General features: G+C 37.6%; 1 protein-coding gene across 4 annotated transcripts; it reads left to right on the top strand.

Moving 5' to 3' along the window:
* The first annotated feature begins 8580 nt into the window (after window positions 1-8580).
* On the top strand, window positions 8581-21252 carry brdt (bromodomain, testis-specific). Of its 4 annotated transcripts, none has more exons than XM_085150074.1 (20): window positions 8581-8701; window positions 12265-12535; window positions 12669-12806; window positions 12906-13041; window positions 13236-13372; window positions 13687-14028; window positions 14120-14248; window positions 15150-15347; window positions 15436-15617; window positions 15729-16018; window positions 16787-16897; window positions 16971-17099; window positions 18259-18314; window positions 18409-18583; window positions 18945-19015; window positions 19800-19863; window positions 19958-20064; window positions 20365-20537; window positions 20767-20983; window positions 21085-21252. In XM_085150074.1, exons 2-20 carry the CDS (start codon window positions 12344-12346, stop codon window positions 21145-21147), a joined length of 2910 nt encoding a protein of 969 aa, XP_085006200.1. In that variant the 5' UTR covers window positions 8581-8701; window positions 12265-12343; the 3' UTR covers window positions 21148-21252. The 4 variants fall into 4 exon arrangements, with proteins under 4 accessions (XP_085006200.1, XP_085006201.1, XP_085006199.1 ...); XM_085150075.1 differs by lacking the exon at window positions 8581-8701 and adding an exon at window positions 8736-9075; XM_085150073.1 differs by lacking the exon at window positions 8581-8701 and adding an exon at window positions 8736-9039.
* Window positions 21253-21513: the final 261 nt, after the last annotated feature.

Genomic DNA, 21513 nt, shown 5'->3' on the forward strand with positions numbered 1-21513 from the left:
GTCTGCGTTTTTACTGAGGGCTTCATCTGGGGGCGGGGCCTGGAGGGAGGAGGCTGAGCTGCTGCTGTAGAGCTTCCCAAAGCAGGGTGCACGGTCTGCTCAGGAGCCCCTGCAGGAGAATCATAAGGTCCTTAAGTGATCACACATATCTAAGTCCGAATGTGAGAGTGCATAACTTTAATATCTCAAAAGGACCCTTCAGTTCCTTCAGTCCCATATGAAACATAAAGGCTGTATAGGCTTGCTTCAAGTCAATCTCACCACATAGGCCAATAGAGTGCTCTTTATCCACATGCAGGCCTATTATGACAGGTAATACAAATATCTGGTTAATCAAGACTTCTATTTGATGTGCACCTTTTGCTGCAGCAAGAGGACTTTGTTTGAGTCATGAAAATAATTGTGTTGCAAGGTGTTTGGCGGTAGGGTGTTTCTGTGTAATCCTTTGGCATGTAATGTCCAGTTTATTAAAAATCTCCATGTATAGGATATTGTGCAATTACAATTTTACAAAATACCATGATTTAAAACATATGATATAGTAAAAGAACAATCAGACATGTTACGACTGTTAAATCAACCATCATCATCTATATGCTTTAACTAAACTAAGGTCAAACTTTGGCAATATTTATTTAACTGAGACAAACATGGCAGACACTTGGGATTGCAAGCAGATGCAGCTTGCAAGCCAATAATATTTTTGTGAAAACACCACTGGTGCAGGAAATCCAGAAGTTGTCGGAATGGTTGTACAGTTCAAATAATGTCTAAATTATCCAATCTGTGTCTAATGTGTATGCTTTTTGGATGCGTGCTATCGGAAAAGCATACAAACAGAAAAAAATCACAGTATCGCTGCAACGCGATGTGAGGAATTCACAACCCATCCAACCTGATTGTACTTTAAGCCAAATCAAAGGAGCAGGTATATAATAAAATGCCGTTATGACAGCTGAATTCTATTCTAGCTGCTTTATGTTCAGGACCATTACGCATTTGAATACATTAGCGCCATCATTAATGTTGAAGAACGTCTATGCTTTTCCTACTATTTTATTACTATGTCTGCTGTGGAAAAAGACCATATGCACTCAGTTTGGGTTTATTATTTATATAAGCACTCTGAAAGTGTAATGGATAGGAAATTACCGTCAGCAGATTGAGAGCAGCAGTGACGGGTTGCACTCCACAGTGTCTGAAATGCCCACTGGGCTAAAGATGCAGTCACTAAACATCTCATGAAGTCTCTCACCCAAAAAAAACATAAAGTTGTCTACCTTTCCGAATTAGTTCATTGTCACACGATGATGACTACTTAGCAAAAATTACTGTAATTACTACAGGAAAGACATTAGATGTTCACTGATGGAGTAATTTGTCTGTTTTCTTTGCCTAAAGATAGTGACAAATGAAAGAAAATCCAGTTTTGGGAAGTGTATTGGGAAAGTATCAGGCTATCAAATTTTCCCAGAACAGCTTTTAGGCCAGCTGACGCAGGACGGATGGCAGGGTAGGTATGGCACATAACTTTCATGCTGATGAAATCATTCAGTGACCGCTCATGGCCTAAGGGCGGAGGCAGTTATCCTCTTACATGTGTTTCATCACAGGGAGTCAAATTCTGTGTTTATTTACAAGGATCCTTCACACTAGGGGGACCAAGGAACCCATTTCACCAAAACAGGCCCCAAAAGCATAACAGAGCCATCAAATCCCACCAGTGCAGAGGTCAAGGTCAAGAGATCAAGTCCTGAGGTTTTACTTTAAATGTGCCATTTGACCGGAGTGAATGTTTTTTATGGTGAATGGGAGATCTGATGTCACCAGGTAGTGATCAAAGACCACCAGAGGGCCCCAAACAAAGACAGTTTAGAGGTTACAGTGTGACTGATGTGATGCCTTTGGGCCTACATACTTTAAATTCCTTTTGTAAAGCAAAATGACAAAAAGAAAACACAAAAAAAACCTTCTCCACTCTGTGAAATATTGCTTTCCATGTGAAGTAGAGCAAACATGAGACGGCCATTCTAAAATGGCATTCATTAACCGTTACGAATTTAAGATGCCTGTACATAAAACACAAGTAACATGCTGGGAAAACATTTGGTAATTTTGATATTTTGACTGTTTTTTGTTGTTGTTGTTGTTGTTTTTAATTTACAATTTTTAGTTTTTGCCTGTCATTGTGATCATTTCATTAGAAATAAAGATAGTATTCTTATGTATTAGTTTCATATTTATCATCTTAGTCATTTGTATGTTTAAATGTTTTGAAGCGGTTTCTAATATTAGGAAGTTTTTTGTTTTTTGTTTTTTTGTTTTTTCCTTTTACAGCTCTCACAAGAATTTTTTTTGTCACATCCTTTTTATTTCAGCACCCTGCAACCCCCATCACAAGCACTAAACTGTGTGTGGAGCGATTCCTGCGTGTGAAATCTCTCGTACGGCTGCTAAACAAACACCGAATTGCTCTGCTGTGATATCAGACTCCCAGCAAAAAGGAGATGCTGTGTGACTTGGTACAACATAAATGTCAGCTTAGTGATTCACCACTAATGAGATGGCACCTGTGACAAGAGGGAAGGAAACTTTTGTTGTGGAAAACACACAAAAACACACTGATGTGCTGCTTTTGAGAGTTGACAAGGAAACGCTCAAAGGGATCAAATTATTTTACATCTCATACATATGCATGTCTCCGTTAAAGTGTTCCACTTTGTTTATTTACACTGTGTTAGGGTTGTGAATACAGCTGAGATGAAGGGGAATAGAAAGTGTAACGGTGCATCAAAGATATGAGCAATCTGAAGCTTCTTCACTTTCCATTAATGTAACTCCCGTTCTTGACTCTTTATTGACCCAGTTGATTGCTCTACCTGTCAAGACCAACCATGCTTTTCACTAATATTGCTCTACTTTGAGTGCCACCAAGTGTCACCGCATGAAATAATAAGTGATCTTGGCTGAATTGCATTACACGCAAAAGAAAAATTACAGTTTTAGACAATCTGGGCTTGAACATGTTCATTTTTGCTGTATTGTTATTTTCTATCACTGCTGTATGTGGTTAATGTATTCTTACAAGTAAATATAAATTACATATACAGATATGTTAAGTAATGGACTACCCATAATACATTAAACTCTTTTGTTCGGCTTCTTTACATGATGTTTCAAGGACACAGACAATGATTTTCTTTTCATACTGGAAGGATCATTTCCTTTTTATGGCAAAGGTAATCTTTCAAAAGACAACAAAAGCAGATTAATGTGTTCAAAGCCAGAATGAAGACAGTAATAAATATATGCAGAATATAAAGTGGTCAAGTTTAAAGCGCAACCTTTTCAATGTCCTCTACGAGGTGGATAAACACAAAAAATAAGTGTCACAAAACACTGTTAGTAGTGAAGTAGAACTACAACACATATGATATCAGTATTTCAGAGTATTGTGCTTTTCCGTTGTTAACGGAACAGCAATGAAGGTTTTATGAAGTGTACTTTCACCCGATAAGACCAGAATCAGTGTGCCCCACACCCCCCTTTTCAAACACACTGCATCTCAGTAGTCAATATTTTCAGCAGTCATCTCAGAAGAACAATTAGACACCTCCATTGTACAGGTATAGCCACTGTTCTAAAGAGGGTAAAATATTTGCTTCTGTAAGTATTGCAAAAAGACCAAAATCAGATGTACTTTATGCAAGACACGCCTTTTTTCTCTGATAATATTTTATCTTGAATTGGGTTGAAACAATATTTTTTTGAATGAAAAGAATAAGTTATTATCACAGCGATAGTTCCCCTTGCTTTGTCCTCGGTTCAGCAATGTTCTTTGGACACTCCAAACGTTTGAGCAGGGCAGGGTTGTTATTGGACTGCTGTTGACTTGGATTGCAGTGTGTTATCAGATGGATAGAGTGAAGAGGGATTTTCTGCCCCACATTTTCTCAGTCACACAAAGGCCACAAAAAAAAGGCAAAGCCAACGTTAAAGCCTCATTCCAGCTGGCTCTTGGTACAGCACGGTGTCTTTGACTACTGACCAGGACAGCATCTCACATGTTCTCACTTTGATTTCAAATACCTATCAGTAGCAGGAAAGATGAGAGGGCTTACTGTAGAGCACTAGTTTTATGGTAAAACTGGGGGTTTTCTCCTAAATCATTGCAGAAACACATCTGATTTCTATTTAAATGTGGCCTATTGCTTTTAATTCATTTTAAAACCAAACCAAATGCTGCTAGACCACTCCAGACATCTTAAGTTAGATGAATGGATATTCCATCTGGTAACAACATATGAAGACAATAATGCAGCAGGTGGACACAAAAATCTGCACATGTATTTTTTTTCTCCAAAGTAGTCAGCTGTGAAAGCATAGTAAAAGTCTTCTTGTAATGTTAATTTAACGTAGCTAACCAGACAGATTGGCAGCACCTCTCACTTCGGGCATGGCCAGTAAACTTACATATGAGATTCTGAAGTCCCTCAATGTGCTCAAAAGTTTAGACTTTCATTTAGTCTGTTGTTTATTCAAAGATTTTAATTATATTCAAATTTTTCCAGGTTATTTTTTTAACTATTTAAATGAAGGTAAACAAAAAAGACATAAGAAATACATTCTGTCAATCTCACATATAGTTTAAAGGTCACCTGGGGAAAAAAAATTGTTGACCTCTTAGAGATCATCTCATATCTGTTATTAAAAGGCAATACACTTTCATTTTACCAGAGTTGCATTAGAGGTTTCCTTGTAATTTGCTATTTTCTTTAGAAAAACAGAGTTTTGTGGTGATTTCTGTCACTCGGTTTAAATGTGATGCACAACAGGAGATTTAGTAGATTTAGTTCAAAGGTTCAAAATGGGAATAAGTATTTCTTATTCCCATTTTGGACTGAAAAAAGGGTGAAAAATAAGAAATTGCATTTTATTTACACAACATAAAGTGTAGCATAATAAAAATATGGATTCTGTTGCCCTCTTATGGATGGTATAGAGCAAGGTAGGGATTTGCTCAGCATGTTTTTCTGCTCTTCAGTGAAGGAGTTAGACCATTAAAAATAGTAATACAGGCAGCACAAGCAGAGGTAAGAAAAGTGAACAGGCCACATCAGTTATTAAAAGGCAACCCGACAATATTTTTCAAGGGTTACCAAACACGAGACATTCTCAGCCCAACTACTGAGAATAAAATTAATGTAGCATGGCTATATTTCAACTCTATAGTTTTCAAATGATTTAGAATTAGAACACTTTTAATAAGATCATCATTTCCTGGCTGATTGTTGTCAGGCTTTTATTTACACTGTGTATGAATTTTGGGTTAGAATCCCACTGGAATTACAGGGAAAAGACGTTTATTATCTTATGAATAGAGCCAAATATTATTTATTGCCTTATAGCTTTGGAGTTGCTACTGAATTTAGGATCATCTTAGGTGGGAATTTTAAAAAGTAAATAAATTAAAAGTTTTAAGCAAAGTAATAATGCCACGGTTTAGTAAAAGTGCAAGCATCAAATTGTATTTAATGCATAAATACTCAATTTTATAAAATGGAAATATTCTATTTTGGTATTAATGTAAGTTATATTAACCATCATGTCTGTCTTGATGTGTTGTTGTTTGAATTAGAGTTCATCCTGATTATTTAACATTTGCTTAGCTAATACAGAACAATGCATCACCTAGGATCACTAAAGGTTTGGAATGTGGTAAACCAGCCTTTCCTGAAAATAATATGACAAGTACTTTCCAAGTAACATAAAGTAGCATTAAAGCTATTTGACTTCTGATTAGAAGCAGTTAAATGTGTAAACTGTGTCTGTTCCCTCACTTCTTTTGAGTTTATGTTTGTTCATTCAAAAACAAATACCCGTTGTTTCTCCTCACTTTTGAAACATGGGCAGGGCAGAACCTTTTCCTTTATGACCTCCTCCCTTCTCAACAAGCTTCCGGTAATTGTCAGGGGAACTCACACTGTGTCAGTATTTACGCTCAGATTCAAAACTCATTCTGCCTGCCTATACCTTTCACTTTCTGAACTTCCTTGCATTTGGTCTTTTATTGGTATACTGAAGACTGTTTAACACCCTTTTCTGCCTCAGCTCCTCAAAGGTCTATTTCTTGCATTTAAATTTAGTTTGATGCAATATAAATTACAATATACATGTAAATAAGTGTTTTCATTTAAAACTGCAGTCAAAAATCTCTTTTACCTACAAAGATATACAAGTGAGCCTTTAGAAAAGACTAAAACCTCCAAAAAAACAAACTGATGTTAATGTTCTGAGTTTAGTTCCGGATGTTTAAATGACAGCCAATAATTTCATAATGACATTTAAACAGAAACGTGAATATTCCAGTTAAATAATTTATGGGTATGTGAGACATAAAGGAAAGTAACATGCCACCTCCTTTTGCACTCGAAGCTGTATAATTTCACCACACATTTTTGGCCATGGCTCCATCTTGTGGAAAAAAGGTGCAAGTGACTAATGTCGAATTAGTTTTATACTCCTTTTTATTGACAAGCTATATGACTTAAAAATACAATATTTTCCAAATTACCTTAGAAAGAAAACAGGTAATTTACATATAAAAATGCATGCACAAATGCACTCACCGGCCACTTCATTAGGTACACTTTGGTAGTGCCAGGTTGGTTCCCACTTTTGACTTCAGGACTACACTCATTCGTCATGGTACAGATTTAACAAGATGATAAAGGTAACTGAATCATTCCTCAGAGTTTTTGGTCCACACCAACGTCATAGCATTGTGTAGTTGCGGCAGATTTGCAGCTACAGATCCATGATGCAAATCTCCTGCTCAACCACATCCCAGAGATGCTCCATTGGATTGAGATATGGTGACTGAGGAGGCCATCTCAGAATAGTGAACTCATCATGTTCAAGAAACCAATTTGAGATTAACTGAGTTTTGTGACATGGTGCATTAGTCTGCTGGAAACAGCCATGAGAAAGCTATACTGAAGTCATAAAAGGGATAGCATGAGCATCAGCATCAGCAACATGGTGACCATGGAGTTTAAATGATGACCACGTGGTACAAAGGAGTCCAAGATGTAATATATCCCCTATATCATTATGCCACCTTCACGAGCCTAAACCATGGATACAAGGCTGGATGGATCCATGCTCTCTACCATCCGAATATTCCACTACAAATTGGAACTCATTAGACCAGGTAGATTTTTCACAATTTTCTAATCACAGTGGCAATTTTTTCTATATATCAGATTTCATTAGAAGCAAACTTAATGTACTTAACATGGAAGAACTTAAAAAGAGTTGGTAGGTTTATAATGCCAAAGGCAGTAAAAAAAAACAAAAAACTACAAAATGTAATAAAACAAAGCAAAACAATGCTGATCTACAATCTTCTGTCCAGTTTTTGTGGAGCCTGTGTAAACAGGAGCCTTAATTTCTTTTTCTTAGATGACAGGAGTGGCACCCAGTTTGAACTTTGCTAATGTAGCTCCTCTGTTTTATATAGGCATAAAGCAGTCTGGCCATTCTTCTCTGACCTCAGACATTAATAGGGTATTTTCAACCAGAAAACTGCTGCTCACTTGACATTTCTGGATCATTCTCTGTAAATCCTAGAGCGAAAATCAAAGTAGATCAACAGATTCTGAAATACTCAAAACCAGCCTGTCTGATACCAACAATCATGCATGTTTAAAGTCACTTAAATCACCTTTCTTCCCCATTCTGATGCTCAGTTTGAACTTCAGCAGGTCATCTTCACCACGTCTACATACCTAAAAGCACTGAGTAGACCATTCAAGTTCAATAATAAGGAAAAGAATAATTAGAAATAATATTGCCACTAAATTAATTAATGAAATAATTGAAAATTTAAAACATGCACCACTTGAATTATAAGAACAAAGTTCTCCTTTCATTAAAAAGAGCAGCAGCAGGAAGAAGAAATTCCACCAAAGAAGCAACAATCCACTTGTTGTGGTATAGTAGCCTACAGCCTCCACCTTTTAATAGGGGTAATTAGATTCCAGCATTTCATTTGGCACAAAACTCATTTTAAACACAAGATTGGAAATATTTAAAGGGGGGAGGGGGGGTGTTTGGTGAATTCTGGACAAATTGCTATTAAATAGCATTACACAATGAAGAATTTGACCCAGTCCTGGTAATTTTTATTGTCACTGCATAGACACACTCAAACTCATTGAAGTCTTGTTCTAAAGTTGTTCGTACTTAATAACACCAATTTTGTTATTTTTAAATGTTAACTCAACTTCAACTTAAATTCAAGGGCTGTTTCTATTTCGCAGGAAGTAAAGTTATGTCTGCTTCAGGTGATCCTTGTAAAAGTCACATTTACCTCATTCAAGTTGTTTCCTTATGAACATACTTTAAAAAAAACACAAAGACAATAGACAAAATCGCTTAATAAATCAAGTAGACGTAACACAAGGGATGTTCGCTGCTGAGAATTGTTTTGTAGCTTAATTCTGTTTAATGAATGCAAATTTTCCGTTGTTTTGTAGCTTAGTTCTGTTTAATAAATGCAAATTTCCCGTTTCTGAGTCAGCCCGTAAACTCATCGCTCCGCCCAGATCCCAGTTTTGTGTTCCCGGTGAGCCACAGGCACGTTTCCCCCCACAGTTACCACAAGTCCGCAGCCTGCTTTCGCAGGCTCACAAACCAGGCGAGTGGCATTATTATTTGCAGGAGTTGCTCAGCGGAAGCAACCGATAATGTACTGGGATGTTATCGAGTTACCATTTTGTTGGGAACGCTCAACATAAATCTGTAACTCATGGTTTAAAGAGAAAAACAGTTAGCTAAACACTTTGCAGGAGGCTGTGTGATGGTGATTTTATTGTCATTTTTAAAAACTCTTTCAAAGAAAAACACGGGTAGGTAGGTAGAATGTAGGCCAATCAAGTCTGGAGTCTTGGGCAGAGGTGTATAAATTTGAGGTGGTTGTCTTAGAAACGTCCACTACCGAAGAGTTGAACGCAGGATTCCGCGAAATCTCGTAAGGTAATGTTTGTTAGCACGACAAAGACGACGACTAAGGTAGTGGTGATGATAACCAGAGCAAACTTGTATTATGGTGGTTGGTGAATTTTTTCCCCAATATATTGGACTTATAAAAGTCAACAAACTGATAGGAAGACTAATGAAACGTGACCGCTTCTAAACACTTCGGTTAACGCTAGCTAGACATTAGCGCGCTTAGTCGCGCTAAATGTTTGCCTAAAGCGACTTGCGTTAAAAAGAAGAAAATAATTTACAAACTAGCTGTTAAGGGTTTTTTGTGCAAGATTCAACTGCTAAAATGTGCAGAGATGAAAAATACAAAGCGGTTAACTTTCTAGCGCTGACGACCAAACTCATCCGGGAGCATTAGCACATTATCAGGGTTGTTAGTACATAAAATACAAAATGCTGCTACTTAAATTGCCCCGTTAGTACGCGGCAACTGCGGTTATTTGGTATAGTACACCGACTGTTGGTAACGTTAGCAGGCAGGCAGACTAACCGGTGGGCGTGACTGAAGCTGGTTTTTTAAATGTGCCTGCCATTTATTGGTTTGACAGAGAGGGCGAGAGACGCACTCCTGTGCATCTCTCCAAGATCTTGGCTGCTCGTTGCTTAAAAGCCAGTGACGTGAAGCACTTTAATCGGTAGAGAAATAATACATAGTTAATATTAAATATTTAATTTAAATTTACGATACTGATGCCTAGTACTGTGCATAAGTCGTGAGTTGCCCCTAATTTGACGATCTTTTACTCCATGCACACAGACTTTTTTGTATTCAGCAATAGCTCTCCAGGCTTTCCGAAGGCCTTTCAAAGTATTTATATGGACATTGGCTGTCATTTAACTCAATTTCAGTACAATTCTTGTACCTGACCATTTTTAGAGGATTTTTTGTTTGTTATAACATCAACCTATGAATCATTTAAGCATAAAAAGGCACCTTAAGTGATGAATTGTATCTTTACTCACCTTCTTACTTGCAGCCTGCTGCAAAAAGATGCCCTGTTCAAATTTCTTCACTTTAGTCTATGAAAAAAAGTAACACAGGTTGACCAGGAATCAAACTAAGTAATTCCCAGTGATCTGTTGGCTGATAACTTGGCATCTGGTGTGTCAGAGAAAATAAAACCAGTAAAGAACAAAAGGTGTGAATGCCTTAAAAAATTTTAATCTACTGCAGATAAACGGTATCTGAAAATCATGCAATTAAATTATTTCTCAGAGATGCATCTGGATCTTCTGTTGATCCATCTACTGCCTCATCAGAAATGCTGAAGTGTTGGGTGTTTGGTTCAAATCATCATTATTATCTACAAAGGAGGTCAGGAGAGAAATACTTAGCTTGCAAACATGAGCAAAATCCAGAATCCTGTCACCTATACATGTATTATTTGCAATCCAACATATTTCCTTCAGCACACAGTTTACAACTGTGAATCTGTACATCATCATCATCATTACACAGATCTTTAATCACCACATTTACAAATGACTTTCCCAAGCACATTGAGGGGAAAAATTCACTTATGGTACATATGTTTGTAGAAACCATTATCCTCTTTTTAGAGTTGAATTCAGTGTCACACTGAATAACTTGAACAGGCCCTGAATGACTGCTGGCAGCCAGCACTAAAAGGAGACTAAGTGATTAATAAGACTGTTTCCAGTAATCCAGTGTATGTTGAACTATTTAGAATGCTCATTAATGTATGATTGAAAAGGATGGGTAACAATACCCCAACGTATCAGACCACATAGTGTACTTAACGGATGCAGACATACTGCTGCCTCATCTGAAGTAAAATGTGCACTGGAGCAGTTTTGGAGAGATGCTGTAGATGGCAGTATTACATGTGTCTAGCACAAATGAGCCTCTCCTAAGCTTCCATTCATAAAGAGTTATTTGTTTTGTTTTTTTAAATATTTATTTTCTGTTTTGATTCTGCTATAAATCTAAGAAGTGTTTGTACATACTCATTTTCTGCTGAAGAGACTATATTTGTTAGACTCATTTATTGATATTAAGCTTTTTTAAGAGACAAAAGATTCATCCTTTGCAGCTTTACATTTTTTTTATACAGTGGGTAAATTAAGTATCAAACACGTCATCAAATTTCTAAATAAAGACATATCTAAAGGTGCTATTGACATGAAATTCTCACCAGAAATTTGCAACACATCCAGTCCATACATGCAAAGAAATCCAACCATGAATGTCCATATGTTATGTGTAAAAATGAGAAATGACGCAGGGAAAAGTATTGAACGCACTTAATTAATTATTTTTTTAAACTTATTTTGTTTAATACTTTGTACAAAAGCCTTTTGTTGGTGGTGACTGCTTCAGGATTCCTCCTGCATGAAGAAATTACTCACGTGCATTGCTCTTTTTTGGGGGGGGGGGCCTTCCACACAGTCGTTAAATCCTGCAGGTTTCCTTGGGTCCCTGCTTTGAACTCTGATCTTTAGTTCTTTCCATAGATTTGGATTCAGGTCGAGTGATTGGCTTGGCCGTCCAAGCAGCTTAATTTTCTTTCCTTAAACCAATTGAGTTTCCTTGGCTCTGCATTAGGTATCACTGTCTTGCTGAAATGTCCACCCTTGTTTCAGTTTCATCATCCTGGTAGATGGAAACAGATTTTAATTAAAAAATGTCTTGGTAATTTTTTCCATCCAACAGACCCACACCATGATATTCCCACCTCCAGATTTCACTATTGGTGTTTTGGGCTAATAGAAAGTGCCCTTTGACCTCCAAACATGGCGTGTATTTCAGCTTGGGTCATGACTTCCATACCCGTTTGCACCTCTCTTTCTTCATGTGTTCAATACTTTTCCCTGTGTCATTTCTCATTATTACACATAATTTATGGATATCTATGGTTTGACTTCTTTGCACGTGTGAAATGGATGGATTGTTACTGACATCTTGGGGGAATTTCATGTAAATAGCATCTTTCGAAATATATTTACTTAGAAAACTGGTGACATGTTCAGTACTTAATTTTACCTATATGTATCTGACATTTAAGTCTTCAATTTTATATCAAGAATATGAATGCTATAACAGTCACGGGGAATATTAATGCTCAATATAAATTTTTAAGAATTTAGGGGGTTGAGATAGACTAGTTTGCAGCATTCTTGTAGTAAAGTAGTTTTGTTATATTATTGTTGGTTTAATCAGCAGATGCTTTCCTTTTTTCACTTGACATGTAGGAAAACGTGCTACGAGCATCGAGTTTCTACAAAGCAATTTCCAGGTGGCTTTCCCCCTGCATGCAATTTGGATATTGCAATGTCTGAAGTGAACGTCTGCCCCCCTGTGAGTGGAAATCCCCCTCCACCAGAGGTCATAAATTCCAAGAGGCCTGGACGTGTAACCAATCAGCTACAATATCTGGAGAAGGTGGTGCTCCAAGCTTTATGGAGGCATCAATACTCATGGCCTTTTCATCAGCCAGTGGATGCAGTGGCACTGTGTCTCCCAGTAAGTAGTAAAACTGTAATTGTAGCACTGCAGTAAGGCTGCAGTCATGTGTATTTAATGTTTGGACCTAAAACTGTCTTCATGAGCCACACTTCAGAAAGGCATGTTTTCATGTTCATGTCTTTGTCTTCAGGATTATTATACAATTATTACAAATCCTATGGATCTTGGCACCATTAAGAAGAGGCTAAAGAATAGTTACTACTGGCAAGCAGTTGACTGCATCGAAGACTTCAATACTATGTTCACCAACTGCTATGTGTACAACCAGGTAAGATGATAATAGTTATGTTATCTCAGCAGTTTAAACTGTCACAAAATCACATTTGCCTTTTTTTTCCTATTTAATGCATCATTTGTCTTTCCACAGCCTGGGGATGATATTGTTTTTATGGCAAAAACCCTCGAAAAGCTTTTTCTGCAGAAACTTTCTAAAATGCCTCAGGAAGAGTTCGTGGTAGAAGTCACTACAAAGGACCTACAAAAAGGGAAACACTCTAATGCAGGTATGTTGCATGCCCCTAACTAATAATGCAGGGTCATTTTATCCTGTCTTATAATTTTTGTAAAGATTTTAAATGAGAAAGAGAAACTTCAAAAATGATATTACGATGTTACCACAGGAAGATATTAAAATTGCACTGATTTTGTTCACCATATAAAATTTTGTTCATGTTTAACTTTATCACCTGTGATACAGATGCATTAAAGCACCGATCCCTCATGTCAGAGGTTCTTCTTCAGCAGACTGTGACAGTCATTCCTCCAGATGTCCCTCAGTCGAGCCTACCCATCCAGCTCTCTGCACAAACTGACTCAACACTAAGCACTGAAATGGTTTGCAAGCAACTTTCAGAATATACATAAAATCATGCAGTGTTCTATTTAAGTAAAATGTTGAGATAAACGTTTTACATAAACTTAGATGTACTAGTAACTGTTCCTTATGCAATTGTCTAACCAAAGACCTCAAACAGTGCATGCATTTAGTATAGTAAGTGCATCATCGCATATAGATGATCATCATAATGAATGATGTCAAAAGCTATTAATCATGTCTATTACTGATTGTTTTTGTGCCTTAAAACAAACTTTTAAATGTCAATTTTGTTATTTGTGTCCACTGCTTTTTTTCCTTTTTTAATATCTAGAGCAAAAAAGGTCTCAAGCGGAAAGCAGACCCCACCACCACCTCAGTGATCACCAGCAGTGAAGTCTCCCCTGCTGAACATTCAGCACCTTGTATGCTGATCTCCCGCAGAGGCAGTGGAAGGCCCATCAAGCGTCCTAAGAAAGACTTGCCTCTCTTTGAGGCCAAGAAGGTCAGACTGTCTGAGCAGCTCAGATGCTGCAATGATATCCTGAAGGAGCTGCTCTCAAAGAGGCACTCTGCATATGCATGGCCCTTTTATGTGCCAGTTGATGCGGCTGCTTTGGGTTTGCATGACTACCATGATATCATCAAGCATCCCATAGACCTGAGTACTATCAAGGTAAAATGTCTGAGCTGATTAACTGAAGCATGTAATGTGATTTTCAGTATATGGTAGATCAGTTTTCTCAACAAAAATGTTACTTCCTCAGAAAAAGATGGATCAACGAGAGTACGGAAATGCAAAAGAATTTGCTGCCGATGTTCGCTTGATGTTCTCCAACTGTTACAAATACAATCCACCTTCAAATGAGGTGGTACACATGGCAAGAAAACTTCAGGTACGGTTTATCAATTTATTGATTTCTTAAATCAGTAGGACAATATTTAAATGTTATGTTATGTTTTATATTTACCTTCACTTGCATTTTGCATGTCCTTAAAGCCGCATTCACATCGAATGAAATTCACTTGTCCAACATTGATTGGTTGCTTATTGTTGGTCACTAGTTGATATGTCTTTTAATTACATGCCTTAAAGTTGTACCCGCACACCTCAGCTTGCAAAATGGCATCGGCTTCCTGTCATCCCTGGTTGCCAAATTGCTGCTGGTTGCTTCCTCCAGGGATGGGGCTCTGGGCCTAAAAAGCAAATGTGTTTTAGGTGTTAAACTTGAAATCTCCTCCTCCTGAGCAGATTCCCACTTAATTGATTTATCTGCTGTTTGCTAACTTCTGAGAACATTGCAGTTAACAAGCGTTATATGATTTGAAACCATTTACAGTGTTGTATCATCATGAGCCACATGTACAAGACACTAAACAGAAGCACAACAACAGCATGCTTATTATATGTTAGAATGTGTCTTAGCAGTAACTTGTTCCACACATACACTTTTTGAACCAGTTTAAATTGAACTCTAAAAAACCCCAGATAAATAGTTTTTCACTTAGTTGCAGCTGCGAAATGTTAGAAATGAGCAGTTTTTGTACAACAGGGGTGGTTTACAATTTCTTTGTGCATGATGGAGCATTTTTGCCACTAATCCCCCCCCCCCCCCCCCCCCAAAAAAAAAAACAAAAAACAAAAAAACAAAACAAAAGGCCTTCAAATACAACTTATTGGTAAATAAATTGCTTTGACATGCCCCTGTAACAGTTGTATAGACTAACCTATGTCAGTTGAAGAATTACAGTTGGTGTAATTGCTAACAATACTGCAATAATATTTTGTTTTAACAGGAAGTTTTTGAGGCCCGGTATCTGAAGCTTCCCCATGAAGCAGAGTCCTGTCAGACACCACATCAGCAAGAAAGGGAAAAAGGAAACCGAAATGGAAGTCTGTCAACTTCAGAAAGTTCTGACAGCAAAAGCTCATCATCTGAGGAAGAATTTTCATCCGAAGAGATAGCCACTCAGCTCGCCAATCTGGAGGATCAGGTCAGTATTGCCCACACAGTAACAAGCAAGCTTTGAGAAATAAATTACTTCAGTGCTCTATACTTAACTTAAATGGCTCCCTTTTCAGTTGAAGGCTGTCAGTGATCAGCTGAAGAAGTTTGTCCAGGATCCCATGATGAAATCAAGGAAGAGAGAAAAGCTGAAAAAGGAAAAGAGATCAAGGGAAAAGGATATAGCTCGGCTAAAGAACAAATCCTTGAAATACAAATCTGTTGTTCAAAGAATCGCAACCAGCAGGAGCTCTTCCTTGTAAGTGAACCCCACTTAATCAATCAATATTTTTGTATTTTTTACCTAACATAAACTGTTGGATTGTTTATGCTACTATATAAACTAAACATAAATATTTCATATGTATAGGAAAGAAACCAGACCTCCTAATTTCTGTGAATCCATGGAAGATGAGGGTTCAGCCCCATTAGCACCAATTACTTACCAGGAGAAGAAACAGTTAAAACTGGACATCAACAAGCTGCCTGGTGACAAACTGGGCAAGTTGGTGAAAATCATTCACACCAGGGAGTCTTGTCTGCGAGATTCTACTCTGGAGGAGATTGAAGTTGACTTTGAAATGCTCAAGCCTTCCACACTGCGAGCTCTGCAGAGGTTCGTCGCAGAGTGTCTGACTAAATCCATCAAGAATGTAACCAGTAAGTACAGCGTGACTTAATCAGAAAATACAAGTTGGTCTGCTAAACTTGAAGTCTCTTTACAGTGACAGTGCTTGCTTATCAGGTCAAGCAGTCAAAATCTGTCCAGTAATGGTAAAAAAAATATTAGGTTTAGTATATGCTTGTCTTTATACATACAGTACAAGTCAGAGGTTTGGACACAACACAACAACTCATTTAATGGCTTTTGTTTATTTTTACTACTTTCTGCCTTTGAAATACATGCTGAAGACATCAAAAATATGAGGCAAAATGTATGGAATCATGTAGCATAAATAAACTCTGGCTTTTAAGGTGTCGCGGATAAATACAACAAAATAAAACTAGCACCGGTACAGAAAAAAATAAGATTTATTCATAACACACGTGAAAAGACGCAGGAAGACCGAGTTAACGATAAAAACGATAACAAAATAACACTAAAAACCCTGAAAAACATACATTTCACACCCGAGCCTCAACTCTCGCGGCCCGGTACCAAACGACTCCGGTCCGTGGCCCGGGGGTTGGAGAACGCTGCACTAAACGAATATAAGATATTCTCAGTACTTACAAACCAAAATTCTGCCAGTCTGTCTAGTCTGGAAAATAATGGGAATTATACTGATATTTTTCTACTTATCAACACAAACTGATAAAATTATAGTATTTACAGCAAAATAATTAAACAATAAAAACAATGTTTTGTTAAATAGAAACATAATTTTTCAATTCTGTTGTTGATGACCTGTATGTCGTGCTTCTCAGAAAAAAGACCAAAGCCCACAGGAGCAATGCAGACTGCAAAACTAAAGGATTGCGGAACGTGTCAGACTGTCGGCAAAGACCAGCACTTAACTGGTAAAAAGAGGTCATCAGGTAAGAAACAGATTTGTTGCAATGGTACTTCCACGTGTGAGACAGTGTAAAAATGTCAGTCTTGTGTTAACAGCTCAAGTCGTGGCCTCTCCTGGTCTCAGCTGCTCCTCAAGTGGGAGCAGCAGCAGCAGCAGCAGCTCATCCGACAGCAGCAGCTCGAGTAGTCTTTCTACCGCCTGTGATGTCAGTGACACTGAATCAGGTCTGGTGCTGTCTTTAGCTTCTCCATCTCTTTTTCCCCTTCTTTCTTACATGGGTGACTTTTTTCATTAATTTGTTTTTATTAGTAGTATTTATTCAATTATTAAGGTCTCATTTCATACACACCTTTTTGTAATCTGTTGACATGGATGAGTCTTGCATGTTTGTACCAATGACAGCTGCAGTAAAGTCTCGGTCTTTTGGGGGGGTATTTTTTTCATTGTTTTAGTAGGCACTGAAGTGTGTTGCATAATAGTGGTGCCATTAAACAGAAAAAACATTGCTTTTCTCTTTTTTTTTTTTCTTTTTTTTTTTTTTTTTTAAGGAAAAAATAAATGAGAGCTTACGTAACAAACTATTCTTATTTTATGCCGCCAAGATATCTCAAATAGCTTGTTTTTCATGATGTTTGAACAGGAAACTTTAAGAGGCTGTAGCCTAAATTAAAGAAGTAAAAAATCTAATCATGCTTACCAGCTACTTTTTTTAAGGTATCCGGTCTTTAAATGATGACATGATGAATCCTGCTTCTGGGCCCAAACTACCCTGCGTTTAATAAGGCTGTTTAACACACTTTAATGCTTTGTATCTTGTTCTTTTTAATTTCAAAAAGCCCCTAAAAACAGTCAGTGATCACTGTCAGCCTCCCTCGGCTTTTATTACCGCTAATCATTTATTTAAGCTCAGTTTTTAAAACCTTACAATGCAACTACAGCCCAGCCCACGTAGCAGTATATTAATGACTAACCTCGTATTGCAGATGGATTATCTCATTTGTTCTCCTGACTGAAGTTTGGTCCGTTTACAGCATCCTGCTATGCGACTGCATTTGTCCCTAACCATCGGGAACCCTCACTTATTGAGTGGGAAAAAGTTAGCGTTCATCCTCCAGCTTCACTGTGTTTATGTTATGCTAACATAGCTGTGTCGCTAGCGATCACGTAGCACATCATTAAATACCAGCTAGCGAAACTTCATTAACCCTATTTGGGCAACCACCTGCTTAAAAGTCTAGGTGAAAAAATTAATAATTAATTAACACTTGGAGCTATTTAGCTTTTCTTGAAGGTTGTGTGAAAAACAAATTGTTATAAATTTCACGGTGTCTTGTTTTTCCAATTTATGGCATAAAATGTGTTATTATTGTTAATGTTTTTCAGTGCTGAAAAAGAGGAAGTGGAAATCTAAAGACCATTGCCAAAAGGTTAACAAAAAGGTAAAAAGATTATCTTTTTGCTTTATTCAATCGATCAATGTAAGCTGGCGGGTTACAGTGATAAGTAAGACTGTAATTTCTTCTTATGTCAAAGGTGAGACATGCTGCTGGTAAACAGATGTTAGGAGGAGCAGATTTAACGAAAGCATCCGTCAAGACTTGTCAGCTTCTTGCTAATGGGCAGTCTGTAAAAGAAGCAGACAGGGAAGGACATCCAGCACAGCACGATGCAGCACTAACCTGTGATGACTTCACTTTATCGCCTCCAGGTAATGTTTTTGTCTTTACAAATGCAACATTTGTCCTAAAGTCAAAAAAAAGATTTACCAGCCTCTTGAAAAGATCTTTCCACAAGATTCTTTATTTCTCAGGACTAACAGTTTTCCCACCGTAAAAAGTACAGTAACAGTTACCTGATTTTACCACCACCCATTTACATGGTAGGCCAGACAAAGAACTAGCTCCTCCTTACCCTCCTCCCGCTACTGGTTTGGAATATAATACTCATGCTTGCCTTTAGTTGGTTTTACTCAATGGTAGCACGTGTGTTTAAATAAATGTGCAGAAATCTGCTTCTTGTGTCATTGTAATGAGTTGAGAATGAATTCCTGTAATTTACTGTTTGTCCAGATTTGTCTGCACTTTTATCCCCCATGGGATCTCCCGTAGATCCACTGGACTGGGCTGCTGCAAGATTTGAGGTACGTCAAAAAAGGCACATTTCTGCACACAAAGGCAACTTTTACAAAATCTGCTTTGTAACAGCTTTATAATATTCCAGTTAAAAAATGAACGTGAAAAATTTGGGGTAGATATTAGAGACATGTTTTATCATATGTTAGGAAATATGTGTAGGCATGTGCTGCAACTACTATGAACAGGCCAACGTCAGTACCAGCAGCTGATTTAAAAAAAATAACATGCCTGAAATGATAATGAAGAGACCTTTATTAAAAACGTGTAGTCTAGCAGAATCTGCCATCTTTCCCAGCAGCTGTTTACTATTGCATTATGTAGGGATATGTTTTGTTTGTTTGGGGGGGGGGGGTTTCTCAGCAATTTGGAGCCTTCATAATCTGAGTGCAAGAGTTAGCCACGTGGAAAAAACTGTACCATGTGTCATAGTTGAAAGCTAAAATCTTATTTTTGTTTAGTACAGTTGCGGGCTGGCCCAAACAGTGGGCTTATAAAAGGTGTCATTTTTGCCTTGATTTTGATACCAGGCTCATCTTCTGCTCACATTTACTTTGTCAAAACATTTGTCCAACATAGTCCTATATTAGAAAATATGCATGGTGTTGTAAATGCAGAACAACTGAACTTGTTGAACTTCCAGTTTAGGTACATCATAAGGTAGACTGACATAACTGTAAGCAAACAGAATTACCAAATAAATATTCTGTTTCATGTACCTGGCTGCTCCAAGAGCTTCTGCTTGTTCTGCGTAGCAGACCTCGGTTTTTAAACAAACTTTTGCTTTTCCAGCAGGGTCCAGTGCTGTCCCCTCTTGGAGACAGCCCTCTGCAATCCAAAGACGAAATAAGACCCAGTAAGTCGCTTTAAATCACTTATTATTACATCACCATCTTTAAAAACTACCGTTTTCTTCATAATGTTAGGAAATGTTAACTTTATTATGGCAGATTTCAGATACACTGCAGATCTTCCTGACAACCAGTTGATTAATGTGCCTAACACTGATGCTGCAAGTAAATCTGCTGAGGGTGAAAAACCCCAAATTCCCAAAAAGGTTGGTTTAATACTCCAGAAAACTGTCATGGTAATTTATCTCACTTTTATGTGCTTATATAGCTAGAAATTATATCAATGTTCAAGGATGTGCTGCTTTTTATGTGCATTATTCATTAGAAAGTGGTGCAAATACTTTCAAATGTGGTGTTTTCACCACCAGAAGGCATTAAATTATTACAACTTAACTTTTTTTGGTGTTTTTTCCCTCTAGTGGCCAAAACCTAGCTGGTTGATGCCAACAAATGCACACCAATGTTTGAAGTGAATGTATCTAAACATGGTGATTTCCCTTGCTTAGGATATTGTGGTGAAAAACACCGAGCCTTGGGTGAGATTGGGAAGACAGAGAGAGACTGTGATGCCACCTCCAATCAAGTCCTCAAAAGAGAGCTTCCAGATGTTTCGTGAAAAAGCACTGAAAAAGAAATTGTTGGATGAAAGCAAAGAGATCGAGGTTCCTGAAAAGACCAGGTGTTCACACAGTTAATAGTTAAAGCATTCGATGTGAATTTATGTTAATATGTAGATTTAATTAAGTTGTCTGGCATACAGTTGTTGCCTTTTGGCCAAAGTTTTAAGATGCCAAAACTACTGAGTGCCTGTATTGGTTGCTATAAGCCAAGATGTATTTTTTTTCTCTGAAAACATAATAATTGATTTAAAGAGAGCAAACTCAGTAACTTGGGTATTCTCCTTCTAGTCTACAAGTCGCATGTAAATCAGAACAAAACCCACAGCCTGTTAAGGAAGTTTCGGGTTTGCCTGGAAGTATTTGCACAGAAGGTCCCTGGGATGCTCCCAAACATGTTGAACAGCAAAAGTCTAAAGAAACGCAACCTCTAACCACACAGTCGTCTTTAGATAAAGAAAGAGAGCTGGCCCGCAAAAGAGCGCAGGAACGTCGCAAGCGAGAAGCAGTGAGTACCATCTGTTTCAGTGATCCATTTGTATCATTTCATTTGATTTTGGTAAAAAAGATCATGTTAAACTGTTTTGCTGTTTTTTCTCTTTTATATAGATGTCTGGTATCGACCTAACCTTGCAACGGGATGTCATGACTAGATTTGAGCTTGAACTTTGAACTGGACAGAGATTTATCTGAAACGTGTTTGCTGTCTTGATAGTTTTCCTTTTCCTTTTGATACCCTGTACATGTCATTAAACCTAATAAAATAAATGCTTCATTTGTGGGGGTGGTAGTAATTTGAGCCCTTTTCAAACATCATTATATCATACTGTTAAGAATTAATTTTGTTAATGTTCACGCAGAGAGTTTGATCGGACATGTCAGCGATGGAGGAAACCACAGTATACACACAATGTTTGCACTTTTGCAACAAGCATATTTTAATATGCTCGTCTTTATTTAGTGGAGTAGTTGGAAAAAAAACATTTTAGTTTTCTCTACACGGTATGTCCTTCTGTTTGTTATATAATGCTGCTGAGA

Source organism: Neolamprologus multifasciatus, chromosome 23, assembly GCF_963576455.1.
Source record: "Neolamprologus multifasciatus chromosome 23, fNeoMul1.2, whole genome shotgun sequence".
Taxonomy (NCBI): Eukaryota; Metazoa; Chordata; class Actinopteri; order Cichliformes; family Cichlidae; genus Neolamprologus; species Neolamprologus multifasciatus.

Coding starts and splice junctions, on each gene's coding strand:
- brdt (XM_085150074.1), top strand. CDS start 12,344: ATGTCTGAAGTGAACGTCTGCCCCCCTGTGAGTGGAAATCCCCCTCCA. Junction 16,898..16,970: donor TGGTAAAAAGAGGTCATCAG/GTAAGAAACAGA, acceptor TTGTGTTAACAG/CTCAAGTCGTGGCCTCTCCT. Junction 19,864..19,957: donor CAAAGACGAAATAAGACCCA/GTAAGTCGCTTT, acceptor TTATTATGGCAG/ATTTCAGATACACTGCAGAT.